This window comes from Chionomys nivalis, chromosome 7 (genome assembly GCF_950005125.1).
Source record: "Chionomys nivalis chromosome 7, mChiNiv1.1, whole genome shotgun sequence".
In the NCBI taxonomy this organism is placed as follows: Eukaryota; Metazoa; Chordata; class Mammalia; order Rodentia; family Cricetidae; genus Chionomys; species Chionomys nivalis.
In genome coordinates, this window is record NC_080092.1 from 19,104,776 (window position 1) to 19,129,157 (window position 24,382).

The 24,382-nt window shown below is 41.4% G+C and overlaps 2 protein-coding genes across 2 annotated transcripts; one reads left to right on the forward strand and one right to left on the reverse strand.

Annotated features, from left to right (window-relative positions):
- Positions 1 to 244: 244 nt before the first annotated feature.
- Positions 245 to 19,999, forward strand: Pank3 (pantothenate kinase 3). Its single transcript, XM_057774466.1, has 7 exons — positions 245 to 654; positions 3,199 to 3,551; positions 4,913 to 5,166; positions 7,456 to 7,632; positions 10,341 to 10,464; positions 12,165 to 12,290; positions 14,014 to 19,999. The coding sequence occupies exons 1-7, from the start codon at positions 627 to 629 to the stop codon at positions 14,062 to 14,064; spliced, it is 1,113 nt and encodes a 370-aa protein (XP_057630449.1). The 5' UTR covers positions 245 to 626; the 3' UTR covers positions 14,065 to 19,999.
- Positions 20,000 to 22,591: 2,592 nt separating this feature from the next.
- On the reverse strand, positions 22,592 to 23,787 carry Fbll1 (fibrillarin like 1). The gene has a single exon (XM_057776254.1). The coding sequence runs from the start codon at positions 23,650 to 23,652 to the stop codon at positions 22,696 to 22,698; it is 957 nt and encodes a 318-aa protein (XP_057632237.1). The 5' UTR covers positions 23,653 to 23,787; the 3' UTR covers positions 22,592 to 22,695.
- Between the last annotated feature and the right edge of the window lie 595 nt (positions 23,788 to 24,382).

The following is a 24,382-nucleotide window of genomic DNA, read 5'->3' on the forward strand; positions in this document are numbered from 1 at the left end:
CGCCCACGGCTACCACCATTGGCAGCCTTCTTGCTGGCGTGACTAAAGCCCCGCCTCCTTCCCGCTGGGACCACTCTGAGGAGATCGCCGGAAGCGGAGGGGGGGGTCTATAAAAGGGGGTCGCGAGGCATCCTGGGCTTTGTAGTCTGTCTGCGCATCTGCCGCAGGAGAGTAGAGTCTCACGCTGCAGAGAACTACAACTCCTAGCAGCCTTGCGGAGAGTGAGGCGAGGGGGCTTGAGTCACGTGGGCGCTGGGCCTGGGCGGGCTATTTCTTAGTTCGGCGGCGGCGGCGGCGGTGGCGGTGGTGGCGGTGGCGGCGGCGGCGGCGGCTCGGGGGACCGGGGCCTTTTGTTTGGAGCGGCTGCGGGAGGCCACGGAGCGGAGAGGCCCGCGGCCTTCCCCAGCTCGCTCGGTCCCGGCCGCCCCTTGCGGGGTTGCGGGGCCGCCCCGTGGGCCGCCCGTCGCCTCAGGCGCCGCCGCCCCGCCCTAGGCCCGCCCCGCCCGGCCTGAGGGGAGGAACCGGCCGGCCGGGCCTCGCCGCGCGGCCCGATCTGCTCCGGAGTGTTCCCTGGTCTTCGCTGCGCTCTGCACCCGAGGCTACTCCTCGCGCCTTAGGCCGACGCCATGAAGATCAAGGATGCCAAAAAACCCTGTAAGATGGGAGCCGGGACCCGCGGGTTGGGAAGGCGGCCCTGGGAGCCTCGGGCGGAGCGGCCTGCTTTGATCTGGGGGTTGTTCGCGGGCGCCCGCCAGGGAGGGAAGGGAGGGATCGCAGCAGCCCCAGGTTGCAGGCGGCGCGCTTCCCTACCCCCGTGCACGCCCGCCCGGCGTGCTTCTGCCGCCCCCCAGCCCTCTGCTCCCACTTGCTCCTGGAGAGGATCTGGGAGGAGCACGGGAGATTTTTGACTCGGGTTTTACCAAACGGGATTGCACATCGGTCCAGTCTTGGTGTCAGGGCGGAAAGGTGGTCGGGGCTCCCGGCTAGGGGTTGATACCTTTTCATTTTTTTCCTGATTTCTGCGCGTGTCCTTGAAGTCCAGGTAGGTTCCTGGGAGTTGTCTTCTGTTGCCATTGGACCTTTTCAACGCCTGTGTGTGTGGTCTGCCAATAGGTAAATTGCCTTGGCAAGTTAGAATAGCAGTTGGTTTGTGTTTTCGAAAGCAAATAAATAAGAAGACTTAAAAAAAAAACCTATATTTCAGCTACCCAGTTCGAAGCACATTAATGTCGTGGTAAATACCTTGAGCTTTTTCTGTAGTCGTGCATGCATAGACTGCGAAGGCTCTAACCGTGCTGTCAAAGAGCACCTCAAGTTTCACAAGCTGCCTTTTAAAAGCCTTTAATTTCTGCAGTTGGGTTATTCATTGGTTCGGTCCTTGTGACTGTTGCTCCTTCAGTCTCTGCAAGCTAGGGATGTGGGGATCCGTGCTCTGTCTTAGCCCGAGGTTTTATGGTTTCTAGTGTTCTAGGCTATCCTCCCTACTGCTCCCCGAGGTCAAGTTAGAAAGGGGGCTCTGAACACCTTCCCTGCCTGCTCCCATTAAGGGGTCCTGTAAACCCCACGGAAGCAGCTTCCAAAGCAGTCTAGAAACAGTTACTGAAATGTGAGTTTTTATTGTTTAAAGATGAGGGCGACTGAACTTCGCCTCAGTAACTTTTCAGCACTCTCCACGGAGCTGCTCAAAGTACAGTGTCGTTTCCATCCCACCTACAGGACATAGTCTAAATAAATACTTGGGAAACACAATTTTATTATTGTTGTTTTAATTTTAGATTATCTGCCCATGAAATACATTAACAATTTTTTTTTTTTTAATTGTGTTAGTTCAAGGGACCTGTGATTCTCAAGAGTTCTGAGGCCAGCCAGTCTGGTTTGCAAAACAAGTTCCAGGCCAGCTGGAGTTACATGATGAAACCCTGTCTCAAAAAATCAAGAACAGAAAAAGCAAAAAGAAAGCCAGAGAAACAGTGAAGGTTTAGGTTTACATTTTCCCGATTAAACTAATAAGCCCTAGGCTAGCATGGAAAAGCACATTTGTCTTCTTGGTTCTTGTATAGCAGGAGACCCTGCTCCAAATAACTCACACAAAAAACTAGTGCATCTGGGAACACGTGACATCTTTCAGCAAACTCATTTTCTCTGCTTTTTTAGTGGTTGCCAGGCAGTGGTGGCTCATGCCTTTATTAATCTCAGCACATGGGAGGCAGAAGCAGGCAGATCTCTTGTGAGTTTGAGGCCAGCCTGGTCTGCAGAACCAGTTCCAGGACAGTCAGGGCTACACAGAGAAACCCTATCTCAAAAAAACTAAAATAAATAAAAATAAAAAAAGATCATATGGGGAAGGCGAGGGGGTGGGCACTGATGCGCCACCACCATCTGGCTCATACTTAGGTATTGAAAGTAACCAAAAATCTCTTTGTAGCAGAATAATTGATATATGGTTGGTCCCTCCTCTGTACACATAAAATAAATAACTTTTAAAAACTGAACAATAATTTTCAAATCCTAGTGATAACTGATGTGTTTAAATTCTTCTTGTCACCTGAGTCACATGATAAGTAAGCATTTAATGGGTGAATAGGAGTGCATACCAGATAAAGAATTTAAAAGTCGCCGGGCGGTGGTGGCGCACGCCTTTAATCCCAGCACTCGGGAGGCAGAGGCAGGCGGATCTCTGTGAGTTCGAGGCCAGCCTGGTCTACAAGAGCTAGTTCCAGGACAGGCACCAAAGCTACAGAGAAACCCTGTCTCGAAAAACCAAAAAAAAAAAAAAGAATTTAAAAGTCTTGGGCAATGTCTCAATATCATGTAAGTTTTTAGAAAGTATACAAATAGCTGGGCAGTGATGGTGGTGAACACCTTTAATCCCAGCACTTGGGAGGCAGTGACAGATGAATCTCTGTGCGTTTGAAGCCAGCCTGGTGTACAGAGCTAGTTCCAGTACAGGCTCCAAAGCTACAGAGAAACCCTGTCTCAAAAAAAAAAAAAAAAAGAAAAGAAAAGAAAAAAATCCAAGGGGAACAAGTGTACAAGTACAACTGAAGGAAAAATGAATTAATGTGTGATAGGTAAATCTTAGCCATTAAGGTTACTACTTAAAGAGTAAATGAAGTTTGTGGCTATCTAACCATTCTAGTTTCCCCACAATCATTATATATGTGTGTGTGTGTCTTTTTTTTTTCTTTTAATTCACAGCTTTCCCATGGTTTGGCATGGACATTGGGGGAACTCTAGTGAAGCTCTCATATTTTGAGCCTATCGATATCACAGCAGAGGAAGAACAGGAGGAAGTTGAGAGCTTAAAAAGCATTCGGAAATATTTGACTTCTAACGTAGCATATGGATCTACTGGCATTCGGGACGTACACCTTGAACTGAAGGACTTAACACTTTTTGGACGAAGAGGGAACTTGCACTTTATCAGATTTCCAACCCAGGACCTGCCTACTTTTATCCAAATGGGGAGAGATAAAAACTTCTCAACCTTACAAACGGTGCTGAGTGCTACAGGAGGCGGTGCTTACAAGTTTGAGAAAGATTTTCGCACAGTAGGTGTCTATTACTTGAAAACCAAAAATTAATAAGAATATTCAATTTTAAATATAATTCTGGGCTTCTAAACAGTATTTCTCAACCTTCTCAATGCTGATACCCTTTAATACAGTGTCTCATGCTGTGGTGAACCCCAACCATAAAATCATTTCAATTGTTACTTCATAACTGTAATTTTGCTACTGTTATAATTCATGATATAAATATCTGATATGCAACATACCTGATTCAATCCTTAAAAGGATTCTTTGACCCCTCCCACAAAGGATCAGGCCTCACAGATTGAGAACTGCTGATCTAGGGTGTTCCTTAATTTCATTTTCCCTGAAGCATATGTGCATGACTAGATTTTGACTTGGAACATTTTATCGACTTTATGGGCTGTCTGCATTCCCCAAATTTCAGTATGTTGATGGAATGTGGTACATGAGAAAAGCCCAGTGAATCAGGCAGTCTTACTGTTTTACATTTGTTTTAATTTTGTTGTTGTTGTTGTTGGGGTCAAGGGCTGGTTTTGTTGGTTTTTGGAGACAGGATTTCTCAGTGTAGATCAGGCTGGCCTCAAACTCCACCCGGCGTTTTTGTATTTATATTAGCTATCTCTATTAGCCATCTCCTATAATAAGTTATATTAGTATGCACCTCTAGTCCTTGAGGTTATAGTATATGTGGCAAGAGAACTATTGAAGGGATATTGTGTTTCCGTATTTGAATTTTATCACCTGTAATTCACCTGTAGTTCAGTATTTTGGAATATTGACCTAGCAGATTAATATATACATTAAAACTGAGCAATACCTTATGTTTGTGTGCATTGATAGATAAAATTAATGTGTATCAGAATAGTCAAGTAACTCAGAGGTGAGGTGATTTTGAAGTTTGCATAACTGTCCTGTGTATAACAAATGTCTACCATTCCATAAACCTGTCCTCTGAATTTTTTTCTTTTTTTTAATTTTGTGGTGGTTTATTTTTATTTTATGTACATGGGTGTTTTGCCTGCATGTAAGTCTATATACCATGTGCGTGTCTAGTGACCAAGGTGACCAGAAAAAAGTATCAGAGTCCCTGGAGCTGGAGTTGAACTCCGGTCATCTAGAAGAGTAGTCAGTGTGTCTCTTTTACTCATGCCTCCACTTCATCCACTGAAATCTAAAATACCCAGGTGATGCTGCCTTCACTGAGAACTAGTGGACTAAGTAAAATCCTTGATAGATTTTGACCCTAAATAAAGAAAAGCTGCAGTACCTTAAAAAATACTGAAGTTTTATAAAATCTATTAAAACTATTCAATATAGTTAAACCAAGTATATTTGTTTGATATTTTTAAAATTCTGATTTTTGTTTTTTCTTCCAGATTGGAAACCTCCACCTGCACAAACTGGATGAACTTGACTGCCTTGTAAAGGGCTTACTGTATATAGATTCTGTCAGTTTCAATGGACAAGCAGAATGCTATTATTTTGCTAATGCCTCAGAACCTGAGCGATGCCAAAAGATGCCTTTTAACCTGGATGATCCTTATCCACTGCTGGTAGTGAATATTGGCTCAGGAGTCAGTATTTTAGCAGTTCATTCCAAAGACAACTATAAAAGAGTGACTGGAACAAGGTAGTAATCTTTTTGGTCTGATTACATTCTTCGTCATTTTTTATGCATAAAAGTTCTGGGGTGTATTTTGTTTTATTTATCTGTCCGTCTATTTATTTTTGGTGCTAGAGATCAAACATAGGCCCTTGTGCTGTTGCTAGGTAAGTATGCTACTCTGAATTGGACCCCCAGCTGTATCAGTATATTGCCAGTTCCTTCGTTTTACCAGAAAAATAATAAATACATTTTTGTGCAGCAGCAAAATATATAGGGAGCTGGAGAGATAGCTCAGCAGTTAGGAGACCTTGCTATTGCAGAAGACCCAGGTTCAATTTCAACACCCACATGGCAGCTCACAGCCTTTTTTAACTCCAGTTCCAGAGGTTGTAACCTTGGCTGAAACTAGCCATATACATAGTACAGAACATGTATGCAAGCAAAACACTGAACCACATAAAAGTAATGTCTTTAAAAAGATGTGTAAATTAAAATGCTGCAGATCTCTTTTTGTAAGATTTATTTTTTGTTTTTTTTTTTTGTGTTGCTTTGTTTATTTCGAGACAGGGTTTCTCTGTAGTTTTGGAGCCTGTCCTGGAACTCATTCCATAGACCAGGCTGGCCTTGAACTCACAGAGTCCATCTGCCTTTGCCTTCTGAGTGCTGGGATTAAAGGCGTCTGCCACCATGTTTTTCCCTGGGTTTAACAGAACTAGCAGTGGTAATCAGCATTCTGTTGACTTCAGAATTACATTATCTTGATATTTTTGTGTAATTTCTGTAGCATTTTTCTTTTTTAAAAAAAATTTTTCAATTTTGTTTGTTTTGTTTTTTTTGTTTTTTTTGGTTTTTCGAGACAGGGTTTCTCTGTGGCTCTGGAGCCTGTCCTGGAACTAGCTCTATAGACCAGGCTGGTCTCGAACTCACAGAGATCTGCCTGCCTCTGCCTCCCGAGTGCTGGGATTAAAGGCGTGCACCACCATCGCCCGGCAAATTTTTCAATTTTTATATTTAAGCATAAAACTTGCCTTTGTACTATATAGATTTGCATTTACGCTACAATATTAGATAATGGGGTAGCTAATTATTTTGTGCTTATTTTTATTTATATGTATGTGAATTTAATGTGCAACACATTTGTGCATTTGTCTATAGAGGCCAAAGGTGTCAGACCCCCGGAACTGAGGTACAGGTAGTTGTGAGCTGCCCGAAAGGGATGGTGGGAACTGAGTCCAGGGCCTCTGCAAGAACAGTTAACCTTTGAGCCCCTTCTCGAGCCCTGTAGTTAATTTTTAGGATGAATTTAATGTGAACTCCTTATAGACTATATTGTTCTCAGGTATACCATAACTTTTTAATAATCTGAAATATGAATGTGAAGGGTTTTGCAAGACTTTCTTTTATGTATATTTCATTAACTTTTGAGGATAGGTGGCAATGCCTGTTTAACTATGTGAGCAAAAATTTTGAGATATTTTAGATGGGTTAAAAGGGGGGAGTTAATTTTAAAGCAGTAGTGCCGTTGAAATACTTAAGCGCATTAGTACTCTAATAGTGATTAGTCCTTTAAAAGCCCACTTTTGTGCTGTCATTAACCAGTAATTGTACAAAACATTTCTTGTTTTTGTTAACTGAAAAAAAATAAGAGATTTAGGTGAGTCTAGCAAGCAAAGATTTTGCATTTAAAGACTAGAACTGCACAATTACATTTCATCGGCATGTCCAGAATGATATGGGAATAGTACCGAATAAGTTTATCATTAATGTGATTATCATCTTGATATATACTTTCTCTCTAAGTATTTGTCTGGTTCATGTTAGACTAGCTGAATTGATTTTAGTCTAGTTGGGCAACTAAGTAAACCTTCACAGAGTCATTTCTTGGGAATTTAAAGCACAGATTCCCCTCTTTGTGTGATATTTTTAGGACATAGACATCCTTTCTGTGTTGGACAGACTGACCCAGAACTCCAGCTCTTGTCTCAGCTTCTTTAGTGCTGACAATTGTAGCATGCATTATCTCACCAGCCTATTATTAGTATTTCTTTTAATGCACACACAGTAGTATATTTTTAGCAATTACAGAGCCATTAGATTTCAGGTGGGATTTTTCTTCCTAGCAGACTTAGCCTTTGAGATGGCAGGTTTGGTCTTCCTAAGTAGTTTTTCTTTTTTAATATGTTTATATTTAGTAATTACCATGCTTTCCATCTGTGTTTGTTTATTCAATAAATGAATGTTATCTTTTTACGTTGGAAAAGAAAATAAATGTAAATGCAATTTAACAAAATTATCTTATTTTGCTTTATTTAGCCTTGGAGGGGGCACCTTTCTTGGTTTATGCAGTTTATTGACTGGCTGTGAAAGTTTTGAGGAGGCTCTTGAAATGGCATCCAAAGGTGACAGCACCCAAGCTGATAGACTGGTCCGAGATATTTATGGAGGAGATTATGAAAGATTTGGTCTGCCAGGTTGGGCTGTGGCATCAAGGTAAGTTATTCATGTTGTCTATTTAGTTTTTGTAAAATAGTATGTCATGGGGTTTAAGGGTGATTTCTTTGTTTTTTTTTTTTAATATTTATTTATTTATTATGTATACAATATTCTGTCTGTGTGTATGCCTGAAGGCCAGAAGAGGGCGCCAGACCTCTTTACAGATGGTTGTGAGCCACCATGTGGTTGCTGGGAATTGAACTCAGGACCTTCGGAAGAGCAGGCGATGCTCTTAACCACTGAGCCATCTCTCCAGCCCCAGGGTGATTTCTTTGTATAGAGCCCAAGTTTACATTGAAGTAGTTTAAAAATAAAAGACTCAAGCTGGGCAGTAATGTTGCATGCATCAATCCCAGCACTTCGGAGGCAGGTGGATCTCTGAGTTTGAGGTCAGCCTGATGGTATACAGTGCAAGTTCCAGGACATTCAGCACTACACAGAGAAACCCTGTCTTGAAAACAAATAGCTGGGTAATGGTTGCACACGCTTTTAATCACAGCACTCTGGAAGCAGAGGCAGGCAGATCTCTGTGAATTCAAGGCCAACCTGATCTACAAGAGCTAGTTCCAGGACAGGCTCCAAAGCTACAGAGAAACCCTGTCTCAAAAAACCAACCAAACAAATTCGTTATGAAGTTTACCCTGTGTGCACCCTATAAAAAAGACTTTCTTGTGCTGGTGATATTTCTCAGTGGAGGAGCATTTGCCTAGTATGCGCACGTCGGTTTGATTCCCTGAACTGCAGAACAAAAAGAAACTTCTCATCTGATCATATTGGCACATGTTGTTAATCCCATCATTTAGGAGGCAGAGGTAGGTGAAACTCTTACCAAGTTCTACAAAAGGACTTCCAGGCCACTCAGGGCCACACCCTGAGACACTATCAAAAAACCAAAAACAGGAAGGGAAAACTTACTAATTCTGAAACATCTAAAGACATCCTTGGGCCAGTAAGATGGTTCATTGGGTAAGGGTGCTTCTGCCGTGCCTGTCTACCTTAGATTGAGCCCCAGAACCTACATAGTAAAAGTAGGGGACTAACTTCTGCAAGTTGTCTTCTTGTCTGTGTATGCACACACACAGGGAGAGAATAAATAATGATTGAAAAATGATACTTTATGATGTTACATCTTTCTGTTAGAAAACTTACCTGTTTAAGGCATTTTTGTGCTTTTCAGACATTTAAAAAGTTATATTTATATTAATATAAAATTTTTCTAAACAATTTAAAATTTTGTTAGTGTGTATTATTTTACACATAATGGGTTTCATTGTGGTGTTTTAATTTGTAAATATAAATTTTGTTTTGGTTTTTTGAGACAGAATTTCTCTGTATTCGTGGTTATCCTGGAGCTCACTTTTAAAGGCATGTGCACCACCACTGGCTAATATAATTTATTTTTATCATGTTCACCCCTGATACTCTCTCCTGTCCCATTCCTACTTGTGTTGATCCTTTTCTAAGTAGCTAGTCAGAGCCGGGCGGTGCTGATGCTAGTTAGTCCCCTTCTACTTTTTGGGTTTCCTTTCATGACCTAATGAATTTAGTGTTGCTCATCGGTACATTGGCAACATAGCAGTGGCTATGTAGCTGAAGAAAATGTGTCATTTTCCTGCCCCCATCAGCTTTTAACTCCTTTAGATCCTCGAGGGATAGAGCTTCATGAATTCCTCTCTGTGTTTCTGTGTGCTTTGCGTTATGTTGTGATTGACTGTTGCTCTCAGGATATCCAGTGTCCTCTAGAAGTAGTAGTGGACTTTGCCTCCTCAGCACATCTCTGAATTCTTGTAGAGACCCTTCACTCTTCACATGTGATGTCACTTGTGATCTCATACATGTTTCATTATTTTTGTGTGACATTTATCTTGGTCATTAACCTTGGTTGCTTCTGTCTGTAATATTCCTTCTACTTCTCTCTTTTTAATGTGGAAAACCTCAGCTTTTTTTTTTTTTACCTCAAAATGCAATCTTTATTCTTTTTATTGCTCCCTGTAATTTGGTCTGTCTATCTTGTTACACTTACGTGGCTCTCCTATATGATCTTCCTTGTCCATAGGGATAGCTTCAACAAGATGTGTACAACAAGCATTTGGAATGTAGTTAATGCATGCCATATAGTCAAATGACAGCATTTAGATGTATTGGCTTTTTAGTAAGATGAACACTTCTAGTTAATTTTACCTTTATTTTTACCCTTTCAAATATGGTTGATAGATAATGTACTATGTGGCACATATTTTTATTGAACAGTGCTGACCTAAGCAATATACTGCTTGAGGTACCTTTTGTGTCTAGTATAATGCTTGGTATGTCATAAATACTTGTGTTATTGAATGAAAAGGATTTGACATTAGAGCTGAAATCATCTTTAACAATATTTTGACTTTAAAAGCAAGTCAGTGCACTTTTTTCTGACTTCCTAAAATGACTTTAATTTTCTTGTGTATATTGGTCTTAATATATAGATGTAATAAAAGTCTTTGCTTCATAGTAACAAGAAAGTCTGCTTTTTTTTTTAACTTTTAGTTCTTTTTAAAATGTTGCTTATTCCTCATGGATTTTTGTTTTGAGCTTTTCCATATGTGCTCATGCTCTTTTGACCCTTACTGTATAGAGCTATCATAGATACGTAAGTTACTGTGTGAATTATTAATTGTTATCAATAGATTTGACTTCTCTGTTCCTTTGTTTTGATTTTTTGACAGTTTTGGAAATATGATTTATAAGGAGAAGCGAGAAACTGTTAGTAAAGAGGATCTGGCGAGAGCTACCTTAGTTACAATTACCAATAACATTGGCTCTGTGGCGAGAATGTGTGCTGTTAATGAGGTAAGGAGGTGTCCAAGATCTTCTAATTTTGCAAAAAAAAAAAAAAAAAATCTGGGCATAGTGGTGTATGCCTCTAATCCCAGCACTCAGGAGGCAGAACTCTGAGTTTGGGGCTTATTCACATAGCTAGTTCCAGGCCATTTGGGGCTAGAGAGACCTTGGTTTTTTTGTTTTATTTTCAAATAAAAATAAATTGATTCCTGTGCATCTAACAGAACACCTTATTTTCCAGGAAGGCCTCTCAGATTGAGATCCATTTCTTTACACTCCTGGATAAAATATCTTGTCTATCTAGTTTGCCTAAGGTTTGTTTACTCAGGAGGCAGAACCAGGTAGATCTCTTTGAGTTCAAAGGCAACCTGATCTACAAAGAGAGTTCCTGTTCAGCCAAGGCTACACAGTCAGCTTCTGCTTCAAAATAACCAATAAAAAGAAAGAAAAAACTATGTCAAATAGCATAAGTCCCTTATTGTTCAGTCCCTAGCCCTGCAAGACAAAAAGAAGCCAACTTGGGACCAGATATAGGACAGATAAGTACTTACTCTCAAATGAATACACAGTCTAAATCTAAATGGGAGTTAAACATAAGTATAAAACATTTTGAGATAGCTATTGAAAAAAAACAGATTCTTGTTTATAATTAGTGGAGTATTCAGTTACTGAGATACTTGAAAGTTTCTTACTGCCCTCGGCTTCTTTACAGTGCTGCCTTGTTGCATATGGATCAAGCAGCATTGTACAGGGCTATGAAGGCATTGAGACTTGTTCTTCACATGCTGTCTGTGGGACCTGTGTTGCTTGCCTTAAGAAAAATATGGAGGGTTGGGGATATGGCTCAGTGACTACTGTGCAGAGGACCTGAATTTGAATCCCTAGCACCCGTGTAAGAAGTCCGGTGTGACTTTGGGCCTATAACCCCAGCAGGTATGGATGGGGAGACAGGAGGGTCCCTGAGGTTTGCCATCAGTAGAAAATACTCTTTAAAGCTGAGCCAGCTCTCCAGCCTAAACTTTTTTTTTTTTTTTTAATTTTATGTGTATGGTTATTTTTCCTGCACATATATCTGCACCATTTACGTGCAGTGCCTGTAGAGGACAGAAGAGGGGATTGAATTTCCTGGGGCTAGAATGAACAGCCAAGGTGGTGCTGGGAATAGAACTATGGTCCTCTTTCTAATCACTGAGCCATCTCTCCAGCTCCCAAATTATGTTTTAGTTGGTTTATGCCTCTTGTTCCTCTGCCCCACATCTTCCTCCTCTTTAGCAACTTTTATGTCACTTACACTTCAGGTTCCTTTTCCCCATTCATTTCTACTGTCCAACTCGGGAAGGCCAGGTTGCATTGCATGGTACCTGGTTACAACAGCTAGATAGTACTTTTTAGATCAATGTTAGGTTTGCAGTAAAACTGAAATAGGAAAGTATAGGCTGTTGCCACACCTTCCATACATCTGTGAAGCCTCCCTCACTCGGGATACTCTGGATCTTGGTATATTTGGTTGTAATCCAAGAACATGTAGGACATGACATCAGCACTAAAGTGCAGAGTTCACATTTGACATTAGAATTCACTCTTTAACTATCTAATTCATGAATAATCAGAAGTGTAGAACTGTATGCCATGTAAGTACTAATGAATGACACTAACATTCTTACATAAATATTTTAAGGCCTTAAAAGTTATTTTCTTTTTTTTTTCAGAAAATAAACAGAGTTGTCTTCGTTGGAAACTTTTTACGTGTCAATACTCTCTCTATGAAACTTCTGGCATATGCTTTGGATTACTGGTCAAAAGGTCAATTGAAAGCATTGTTTCTAGAACATGAGGTATGAAAACATCTGGTCTTAGAAAGATAGACCTGGCTTTTTTATTTACATTGGTTTAGGGAATCAAGCTTAGTTCCTTGTATTTAATGATTATTTTCCGAGATCTGGGCTGTGTCGTGACAAAGGGGTTCTTTTTAATTCCCTCAAAGTATTATAACACATCCCACCCTGAGAAGTAACTATTGTAAATTCTTGAAATCCGAAAGATTTGTTTTTCAGTTCTGCTAACACTATAGTGTTAGTACTAACACTAACACTATAAGAGTCAGGAAGCAAACGCAAGATGTTTTAGCCTAGGTTTGAAGCCAGTCTACTCTGTATAAATTCCAGGCTAGCCAGGATTACATGACAAGACCCTGTGTTCAAACAAACAAATAAAAAACCAAACAGCTCACCTCCCAGTCTTTTTTTTCCTAGTTACAATATCCAGTTAAATTCCAATCTGTGTAGTCAATCAGTCTCATATAATGAAATCTAATGCTTACATTATTTTGGATTAATAACATTCAAAGTATTGCTACAGTAAGTTTCCCTATCTCATTGTCACAGCTCTCTGTACAAATTAGAGTGGAATGTTCTCACCCTTCTAAGAGTGTCAAAGGAGTTTTTTTTGTTTATTGACTAAAGGGAGGGAGGATACAGGGTTGCTATATTAGTTGTGTAAATATTAATATCTAAAAGCCGTAGTTTTAAGCGTTCCATCTTAAATGCAATACAGCCTCTTGATTGTTGAACTTTTCTCAAAAAATGATTTTCTATTTATTTGATGTAGCCAACATTGTAGTACTGTATGCTCAAACACAAATCTTCAAATCTCAGATACTTGTTTCAAAAGTATATAGAGTGCAGCTTAAAGTTTTTTATTTATTTTTTAAAAAATAGATTTGTTTTTATTTCATTTACATTGGTTTGCCTGTATGAGGTGTTGGATCCCTTGGAACTGGAGTTATAGACAGTTGTGAGCTGCCATGTGGGTGTTGGGAATTGAACCCAGGTCTTCTGGAAGAGCAGCCAGTGCTCTTAACCACTGAGCCATCTCTCCAGCCCCAGCTTAAAGTTTTTTATTGGAGTCTTAGTAATGACATCCTCTGACCTCAAGTTTGTCAGTCTTACTGACTTTTCCAAGAACCAGCTCTTTGGTTGATTTTTTTTTGTTGTTATTTAAATCTCAATTTCATTCATTTCTTCCCTGATAGGATTTCTTGCTGTCTGCTCTGTTTAATATTGGCTGTTTTTCAAGAGCCTTGTAGGTGCATCATTAAATTGTTTATTGATATCTCTCTGATTTGTTTGTTTTCTTAGCCCTGGCTGTCCTGGAACTTAATCTGTGAACCAGACTGGCCTCAAACTCAGAAATCTACTTGCCTCTACATCTGCCCCTTCCCGGTGCTGGGATTGAAAATATGTCTTAACATACCTGGCTAGTTCTTTTTATATTTAATTCAGGCCGTTAGTTTGTGTCTTTTTAGTTGGGGGCATTTACATTTACATTTAAGGTTGTTAATTAGCAAGGAGAGGGAGTTGCTATTTTCAGAAACCTAAGTGCTGTTTTAATAGATGATTGTTCTCCTTTCCTTCTGTATTAGTTTTGATGGTTTGCTGGGTTCTGTTGGACTTGATGCTTCTTTTCCTGGGTCTAGTTTGTTTTGTGGAATGTATTCTTTGATGTATATAAATGTGTGTTCTTAACAAGTTAATTTAAAAGCTACATTGCCTTATGCAGGGATACTTTGGAGCTGTTGGTGCACTTCTTGGACTGCCAAATTTCAGCTAGAACATCAGATATTCACTAAGAAATGTCATCCAGGAGGAACTGGTCCAGAAACTGCGTTCATTGTTTGTCACTGGGAACCAAAGGAGCTACGCTGTATGTGTTGATTTTAAATGTCAGAATGGTGAGCTCAGAGCTTTGCTGCCTGGAAAGACCTCTGTAATGGGAAGTATTCCTCATTGATTGTCCCCTTGTGTGTATATATAGCCAGCGTTCCATCTTAAATGCAATACAGCCTCTTGATTGTTGAACTTTTCTCAAAAAATGATTTTCTATTTATTTGATGTAGCCAACATTGTAGTACTGTATGCTCAAACACAAATCTTCAAATCTCAGAAATGTTTGCTAGTGCAAAATAATTAATACTAAATATTTGTTAGGAGTCTGTTTTATGTATGTTTGGTTACTAGTGAACAGGAAGTAACATCCTCTGTATCATAATTTATTGTACTGGCAATCAAAGATGATCATTTTCTATGACTTTAGAAATGTTAAGGCAATATTAAGTATTAATTGTGGTAGTAGTTTTATAACATATCCTCCTCAAAAAAGCATGTGTCTATGACTTTTCCCCGTAAATACAGTTTTCCCTCAGTTGATGAGTGGAAATACTGTGTTTAAACACAAACCTGAATTTTTCTTTTGAATCTCTGAAATTTTTGCACATATTTGGTGGTATTACATTTTTTTTATTTCATGCATTAATCAGTATATGTGTTAAGATGTTTTAAAATTGAGGGCATAATCGCTTGCTTTGGAATCTGTCTAATTAAGTCCTTGGACTATTCAAATGGAATACAGTTCGAGTGAGTGACATTCTGTTCTCTTTCCTTGTATGTATGTATCTCAGGCCCAGACATACATACTTCTTTCTTCTCATTAAGTCTGAACTGTGAAAGCTGATTTAATCCTACAAACCATAGTGATGGACAGAATCAGATGTCTAAAAGGGTGTTGTAAAACTGGGACTCTGAGACAGTATTACTGAGTTAAAATGGATCAATATTCATATTTTTTGGCTATAAAAGCATTGAGGATCCAAAATTGATGTTTCCTTCTGCCTTGGAATTCTTGATTTTAAATTTCTGATTTTTATAAAGCTAAATCTCTCAGATTTTACATTTGCAGTAACATTTTGGAGGCCAGTAGTTCCATAAAGTTGAGTCTGTAAAGGAAAGGTCCTGTATTAATTACCAATATCTCTGGAAATAACCTTAAAGAGGTTAGAAATTGTTTACATTTCAAAAAATATTTCAGTATGGCTTCTGAGACCCCAGTGTTGAGTAGTGAGAGGTTTCTACCAGATTGTCAAGAGGTGCTTGATAAGACAGTTCTCCATGTAGTATTCAGATTTTATGTGGAGGTGGTATTTAAAGATACGAACATACAAATAGTGTCTGCAGAGGGAAGCATATGAAGATAAGTGTTTGCTCAGTAGACTGCTTGGAACTTGGAAATGAGCCCACTCGAGGTTGTCTTTGTCAGTGTTTGTATAGAAGTGGCCAGTTCCAGCTGGAATGCCACTGACTGCTTCCTTTGTTTAAATGGTTTTGACTCAAGTATTCATGCAGATAAGAAAATAATTAAATGATAGAAACTGCAGATGTTCTACCTGTGGAAATTCTATAAATCAGCAACTATAGGTTTAGGGCTGTCTTTAAGAAAAGGATAGTGTTCATATTCACTTGATCACTATACTTTGGTTAATGTGGAACTAACATTTTATCATTTGGAACTGAAATTACCTACTAAGATCCATGTAACATGAACCAGCTAGCTCATTGGTTTACCTTTTTCTAAGTGTAATCTGTAATTATGAATTAATAACACAGAATCATGATTGATAAAGGCTGCCAAGATTCTAATCTGCTTTACATTGCTCTTGAGAAATTTCCTGTAAACTTGTTGTTATTAATAGGCTTGCTTCTAATATCAGTCAGCCTGATTGAAGGTCTGTGGTTTGGTTTTGTTGTTTGTTTGTTTGTTTGGGTTTTTTTGTGTTTTTTGTTTGTTTTTGTGTTTTAGTTTTTCAAGACAGGGTTTTTTTGTGTAACAGTCCTAGCTGTCCTGGAACTCACTGTGTAAACCAGGCTGGCCTCAAACTCAGATCCACCTCCCTATTACTCCCGAGTACTGGGATTTGTGTGCCACCACCACCCAACTAAGGTCTGTGTTCTTAAGCAGTGCTGTTTAATAGAAATAAAATGTAAACCATGTATAATTTTATATTGTTCAGTAACATTAAAAACTTAAGAAGAAATAGATTACAGTCATTTTAGTACATGTGGGTTTTATGTCCTTTTTTTCTTTTTAACAGATGTATCTAATGTGTTATTTCAGTGTGAAATCAGTGCAAAAAGTATATTGGGAGATATATTTTGCCCTCTTGTTTATTTTTGTTTTTAATTATTTAGTCTTTGTCGATGTACATTTTAAATGGCACATCTCAATTTGGACTGACTACATTTAAGATTTCATAACCAAATATATAAATAGTGCCCACTGTGTTAGTGTTTTTCTAGAACTTCTGTTTTTATTTTTGAGACAGAGTCTCAGCTAGTCTAGCCCTGGCTGGCCTGGAACTGGCTATGTAGACCAGGTAAACCTTGAACTCAAGAAATCCACCTGCCTCCTGACTACTGAGATTAAAGGTGTGCTAAAATTACTTAAAAGAGAAGACTATTGTGTGTCCATGAGAACTTTATTAATATGAGCTTTTAAAAGAATGAGATGGAGGGCTTTTTTTAAAAAAAAATAAATAAAGATGATCATTTATTTGCGCCAGTTTATTTTGCACAGACAAGCTGTTACTATTCCAAAAATACTATATGTTGGCATCGTGTAATCTCTTGTATGGGATTTTTCTAATATCTGATACTGATAAAACTGCCTGTGATAACCCTAGTAGTTAGCATTCTCCAAACTAATGGATTTCCTTCATGGAAGCAAAATTAATTTCAGGGACTTTAGTTTCTAAAGTTTCTGAGTTTTGTGCAGTCAATTTTGAAGGATTACCCAGAAACACTTTTTAACTCATTGCTGTCTTTTATATGTACAGAGAATCTTTATAAAAATTCTGATTAACTTCAAATGCTAAGAGCATTGTCAGCCATGGTTTTGGTGGTAAAATACACACAGATCTAAAGCACCACCACTCCTCCAGAATGTTGCCTTTCAACTAGCCAAATCCCAGGCTTCTAATACACAGGTCACATAGGTTAGCCCAGCATTTCCCTCTGTTACTCTAAGTAGGTGGGGAAGTAGTGGGCCCCTCCTTTGGATAAAGTCATTGCCAAGGTCAGTAATGTGCATGATAATTGAAAGCCAGCCTCTCAAGAGGTTCTCATTATTTGCAAAACTTGGACTCTTGAAAAACTCTTAGTTGATATTGCCCCTGAGAATGCATATGTTTGCTGTGTTTGAGGAACTGTTCCTAAAAGGTAATGCTGTTTGGGGGTTACATTCTTGGGTGGAAAGCTTGGCCTGGCCATAGTTTCCAAATGTCCCCTATAAAACCACTTTGTTAGAAACGAAAGTTCTTTCATATTAGTTTATTTGTATCTTTCTTTTGTTGAGCACTTTATCTCTGTTAGTGTGTTGCATTTGCGAATATAATTCACAAATTCTAAGTTATGTTAAAAATTGATAAAGCTTAATGAAAATGAATGTCCATTACTTTGCATTCAACTTTTGTGCTATCTGTAAACAAAATAATCAAAATATATTCTTTTTGAAAATACTCTGATTTTAAGATGATTGCTTCAAAATGCCAATGTTTTCTTTTCCCAGCCAAGCTCCTGTTCGCTGAGTGTCTTATGTTCTGACAGTGATGCGGATAGGCTGGCTTTTCGTTTGTGTCATCAGATCATCTTTGGTTTGGTTTTTCTGGGTTGTGGGTTTTTTGTTGTTTGGTTTTGTTTTGGCTTGGTTTTGCTTTTTGAGACAGTTTCTCTGTGTAACAATCCTGGCTGTCTTAGAACTCATTTTGTGCTGGTCTAAAACTCACAAGAGATCCTGTCTCTGCCTCCCAGGTGCTGGTAAGAAAGGCATATGCCACCACATCTGGCCTGCATCCCATAATCTTACAAAATTACTTTTTGTTTGCAGATTGTAACAAGAATTATCTTTTCTGGTGAGTCTCATAATGTGATTTTCTTCTTTGAAGATTGTGATAGTTGATTTAAAACATCAGCGTGAAAAGATACTGTCCCGGGTTTTCTGCTGTCTTGTTTCTACTTAACAAAAGGTTAAACTGTTTTGGACAGCAACTCCCTATTGGCTACCCTGTGCTGTCTTGTATATATATTCAATACATGTGGAATTGAGATTTGATGTTTTATGGTGTGCTGGTCATTGGCCCAGCTTCTTTGAATGTCACTATCTTTATTTGTAAACTGGGAATTCAGTGGCTGCTGTGGAAATTACATAGTTGTCAGGAGCCTGAGAAGAACTGCTTCATTCCTGGCAGTGCTTCTTTCTGGCTTTTATTAGTTTGTGCTAATAAGTACTTACAAAACCAGAAAAATACTATTCTCCCCAGTTACCATCTATGGTAGCTGTTAGAAAGTATGTGTATACATTCATCTATGAAGTACCTTGAATTTTTTTACAGTTAACCTAAAAATTATGTAGGAATTATTAGTACTTTTCATTTGTACAAGAAGAAACCACACCTTTAAATTCAGAGAGTTAAAGCCCGTCTGAAAGTTTTGTATATGTCCAACACACAGTTCCCAGCCACATTTACAAAACGAAAAAGGAATTACATGCAAGTAAGTTGAGATGGGTGGACCTAATGAGGCAGACAGAAGACCTAAAATCTCTTACTGATCTTAGTGGGACAGACCTGTGCCCGGCAGCAATGTCCTTACTTGTAAAAGTCAGTGTGAGTTAATGCTGGAATTTTGCTGCTGGCTTCCAGCACTGTGCTTGGGAATCTGATCTTTATTCACAATCTAGTTTGGGTTTTGGGGAGTGTTTGTTTGTTTGGTTTGGTTTTTCAAGACTGGGAATAAAGGTGTGTGTCACCACCGCCTGGCTACTGGTTTGTTCTCTAAACAAAGGTTTTGGTTCTGCATAGCAGAGTGTCATGGTCCTAATCGTGCATGTAAATCACTCCTGCAGTAAGTGAGGTTCAGATACATGGTCACTTGTGCCTACTGTTTGAGCTAAGCACATTTCTGTCATTTTAACTGAAGTCAAAAGGCATTCTTTTCAGTTCTGCCCAGTTCTGATGAAATCAATCCTAGGTATTTTCTGTCCCATTTTTGAGCTTTTTTAAATTGGGGATTATTTTACTTACACATGTCACTTCAGTGTAAGCTGCCTGACTATATTGGTGGCATTATTTTTGTTAGTCCAAGCTTTGTTATGTTTAGATTCTTCTAATATTAAATCTTATGTAAAAATGTATGATGTGCTACAAACTTTATGCATAATAAAACTAAGTTATAGCCTATTGTAACCTATAAAACATTTCTTGTAAATTACCTAATTTATTTTTCCATTTATGTACAGTTTCTTAATGTAAAATTTTAAAATATTTGTTGTGGCCTGCTCTGTAAACATTCCCACACTTTTTCCTTTAATGTTTATTTGCATGATAGAATCTTAGGTTCTACTTGTTTGTCCCATGTGGCCAGCCATTAAGCCAGCTTCAGGGTGTCTACCTTTCTGTAGTTTCTGACTTTTTCTAATTTGTTAATATTCTAAATAAGTGTTAGAATCATGCCTTTTATACCCTACTTTCCAAATAAATTCTCTTATTTACTACATGTGTCTCTTGGTTGTTTCATCTTGTAGTACTGAGCAGCTGCATCTCCACTCTGATTTAGCATAAGGTTTGATCTCATGGTGGTTAACTGCTAGAGGGTAAACTCCATGGGAATAAGGACATTGTAAAGATTTGTTCACACCTGTATCTCCAATATCTGGTACTGAGAAAGTAACCAATAAATGATATGTTTAATGAACTGACTGTAAAGTGTTCTTGTGTATCTAGACTGCTTGAGTAAGGTAGTATACCTTCAAAGACAGATGTGAAAGCTTTCCTTATTCTGTAATGAGACCACTTTTCTATGTCGTGTGTACATTTGACAGGACATCTGATACTGTAGTGAGGAGGGCGGTGGGCAGTGTTCCAGCTCCCGGCTAGCTTTACCCGAAATAACAACATACAAATTGTGTTCTTTTAAACACTGCCTGGCCAGTTATCTGTAGCCTCTTATTGGCTAACTCTCAAGGAGGCAATAACAAACAGATCAAGAAGTCATGAGGGTGGGGCTCTAATTCTGTAAGAAGAGGAAGAAATACTAAAAAGCTCTCTTTCTGTGAGAAACAGTAAGAAGGTAGACTATCCTTAGTGGAGTAGAGCCAAATTTGACACACGGTGCACCTGGATTTGTAGCCTCCGGAACTGATAAGGACCTGTTTAAGCCACCAGGTCTATGTGTTATTGCAACAGGATCCACATAGACCTTAGCGGAAATGACATCAACTTTGGAGTCAAGACTGCTAGGGTTTGATTTCAGGCTGTGAGTCTTTTGGGGGGAGGGTAGGAGATGTCCTGAGTGAGATTTCTCACCTGGAACTTCAGCTTTCTCAGCTGATAAGGAGAGGACTAGCCCTGTGACTGTCCCTGGGCTCTAGTGCAGGATGAGGACATGATGCTTTATCCTTTTGTTGTTCAGGGAGTTGCACCCTGGAGCAGAGCAGGCCAGGCCAGGTCTCTCCCTGAGAGCACATATTTAAAAGTGTCTTTTAAAAGTTACATTTTAAATTTCGTTGTATATGTGTGTGCATGCACATGACCATGCACGCATGTGGAGATCAGAGGGCATTCTGGGGGAGTTGGTTCATGCCCTCTCCCATAGGGGTTTTGGAGACTGATCTCATCATCAGGGTAAGCAGCAAGCCCCTTTACCTGATGAGCCATTTTGCCAGTCCCACCCTGGGCACACCACTAAGGAATCAAACCTTCTCTCCAAATGTTGCACCCCCAGATTACACACTGATGACTTTGCCAGTTGGCAGTGGGGCTTGGGGTGTGAATGAAAGCATTGAAGCTTGGGGCTTGAGGATGGGGTACTAGGCTTTAGGAAATTCTGGGCTCTGCCATTGCTCATTCTCCTGCTCCTTTGTATTTATCTTTATCTTTGACAAATCTTACTGTGTAATCCAGATTAGCCTTTCTGCTTCAGCCTGCCAAGGCTAGGATGGGTTAGTTTTTTGTTTTTTTTTGTTTTTTTGTTTGTTTGTTTGTTTTTTCGAGACAGGGTTTCTCTGTGGTTTTGGAGCCTGTCCTGGAACTAGCTCTTGTAGACCAGGCTGGTCTCGAACTCACAGAGATCCGCCTGCCTCTGCCTCCCGAGTGCTGGGATTAAAGGCGTGTGCCACCAGCGCCCGGCGCTAGGATGGGTTAGTTCTGAGAGCCAGAACCCAGTGTGTTGAGTCCAGCGTTCCCTTCCGAGAGGAATAGTTCCCGGAACTGTCTTTGCTGGCTGTTCTGTAGACCTTTGGTGATGTCACCTTGGGTGTGTCAGACCCAGCACCCTGTCTGCTTCCCTGCCTCCTTTTGCTACTGTGAAACCTTAGAAAGGGATGCCCAAGGACATGGTGAGAGGACACCACAGGCCTCAGAGCCCGGCTTTGTGTGTGCTGGAGGAAAGAGGCAGAGTCAAGACATCACAGTGGAAGCCCAAAGTGGCATCGAGAGTCTCCCACCTGCGTAAGTCTGGACACTTTGTATTCACCTCTGAAAGCCCCATTGCGTCACATGGAACATGGCATGGAAACCAAGCCAACAGAGCTGCGGGAGATGATGACATGCCACAGTACTGGAAAAAGAGTGAAAAACCGTACGGCTAAAATTCTGTGTCCGGGTTGGGTTTCGTGGTACACTTCTGTAGTTCCCATTTACTCAGGAAGCAGAGGCAGGAGGATTGAAGTGCAAGCTCAGCCAGGGTTACAAAGGAAAACACAGCTGGGCCTTTTAATCCCAGCACTCAGGAGGCAGAGGCAGATGGATCTTTGAGTTTGAGGCCAGCGTGGTCTACAGACGAGTTCCAGAACAGCCAGGGATACACAGAGAAACCCTGTCTCGGAGAGAGAGAGAAGGGGAAGGCAACAGAGGGAAGGAGGGAGGAAGGGAGGGAAGAACAGAATATGCTCACAGGAAGAGTCTGGGTTTGAGTCAGATGGCTTGAATAGGTGAGCATCTAGTACCCTCCCCTGTAATCAGCCTTGGTCATGTGACCTGACCAGTGGGAACAGACAGTGCCCCCTCTTTTCCCTAGGAAATATTTCAAAGATCATCAGCAACCCCAGGCTCTCTTTCTCCTGGTCCTCTGATTAGAAGATGCGTGTATGAAAATGGGACCCCATGGAGCCAAGGCCTGCGCTTATTAGAATAGACACCACTCCCAAGTTTTTCCTTGAAGGATCCTGTACCATCCGGATTAGTCCACCAAGACTGGAGAGTTAATTAGTGCAGCTGCAAACCCCAGCCTGGTCTCACAGAAGTACACTTGGGAATTGTTTATTTCATTTAATAGAAAAACAACACAATAGGACAGGCACAAAGACACAACTCAGTCTCGTGGCAGTGCAGGGCACCTTCCCTGTCTTCTGTTGCTGCTACTTGCTGCTGCTCTTGGGAGGGGGCCGGTAGACCCCGACGACCACAGCGTGATCCCTCTCATAGGGCTCCAGAGTTAGCTGCTCCTGTGGCTTCAAGTTCTCCTGTTGCAGCTTCTTCACCTCGGAAGCAAACACAGCCTCCGCGGACGCTGTGGAGTCGATGCAGTTGGCCTTGATGGAAATGAGAAAGTGGCCTCCGTTGCGCAGAAAGGTGTGGGCGTTCAGCGCCACGATGCGGGACTGGTCCGGCTGGGCCACGTCGGCAAAGATCACGTCTACCATTCCGATGAGCATGCGATACTTGAGCGGGTGCCGGGCATCTTCCAGTACCGGGATGATGTTGGTGCGTTTCTTGGCCACGTTGACCAGATCTCGGCCGGCGCGGTGGGAAAATTCGACCGCGTAGACCAGGCCGTCTGGGCCTATGATGTCGGAGACGTGAGAGACAGTGGTTCCCGAAGCGGCGCCCAGATACAGTACTTTGGACTTGGGCTTGATGTGAATCTGGTCCACGCCACCCAGGATGGCAGCGGCCAGTTTGGAGCGGAAGGGGTTCCAAGTGCGGTACTCCTGCTTCTCGCCGTTCTCCACCACAGTGACGCGCTTCTCTCCGTACACCGAGACTCCCGGCACCATGTTCAGGGTGACCAGCGCGTCCTCCGCGCCGCGGTAAATGAACACGCCCTCGTGCCGATGCGGCTCCACCGACACGGTGATGGCCTTCCTGCGGCGGTTCTTGTTCTTGGCCTGCCCGCCGCGCCGCTGCCCGCCGCCGCCGCGGTCCCTGCTGTCGCCGCCGCCACCGCCGCCGCGCCCCCGGCCCCGGCCGCCGCCGCTGAAGCCGCGCGTGCGCGCCCCAAAGCCTCCTTTACCCCCCGAACCAGAGTCACCTCCCTTGCCGCCTCCCTTGCCGCCACCCCAGCCCCAGCCGCCGCGGCCGCCCGCCGGTGTCATGGCCCCGGCAGATCTCGGAAATTGCCGCGGTGGTCGGGGATCGCGGGGGACCCTGGGCAGTTGCTGCGGAGTGAGGACAAGTGGGTGGCGGCGGCCGCCCTCAGGATTAACCGCAGCTGGATGCAGGGGTCTGGGGTGCGCGCATCCTGGGATCCACGCGTTGACGCGGTGACTTGCGTGATTGCATCACAGCCGTTTTGTCGACCCTGTAGCCCCGGAAGCCCCCCTGTTCCACCTGTGCGCAGACGCAGCCTGCTCATTTGTAACCCCTTGTCTTCTCTCTTTGCCTGGGCTCTCTGCTCTCCTGGGGACTCCGGGTTCTTCTCCCAGACCCCTCCCCCATACCTCCCACCTCTGCCAGTGGCCGGAGTCTCTGTGGCAGGAGAGCAGAAGCCCGCATTTGATCAGTCCTTGTGTCCCTTGCTTGCCTGCCTATGTGGTTGCAGGAAATTTATCTGACTCTGAGGATTTGTTCTCATTGGCAAGTTTCTTGAACGGTTTGAACCTTGTCATCCCATCTGTAAAAATAGAACCTACCTGTACAGTTCCTCATCCACTTACAGTTTGGCAAGTCTCGGCGCTCCTCTATGGACTTGTTTCCAATTTTATATTGCTCTTGATTAACCTTTATAACGGGAATAAATGCATTAGCTTTTGGTCTCTTTAAAATAAAAGCACTGCGCTGGGCGGTGGTGGCACACTCCTTTAATCCCAGCATTCGGGAGACAGA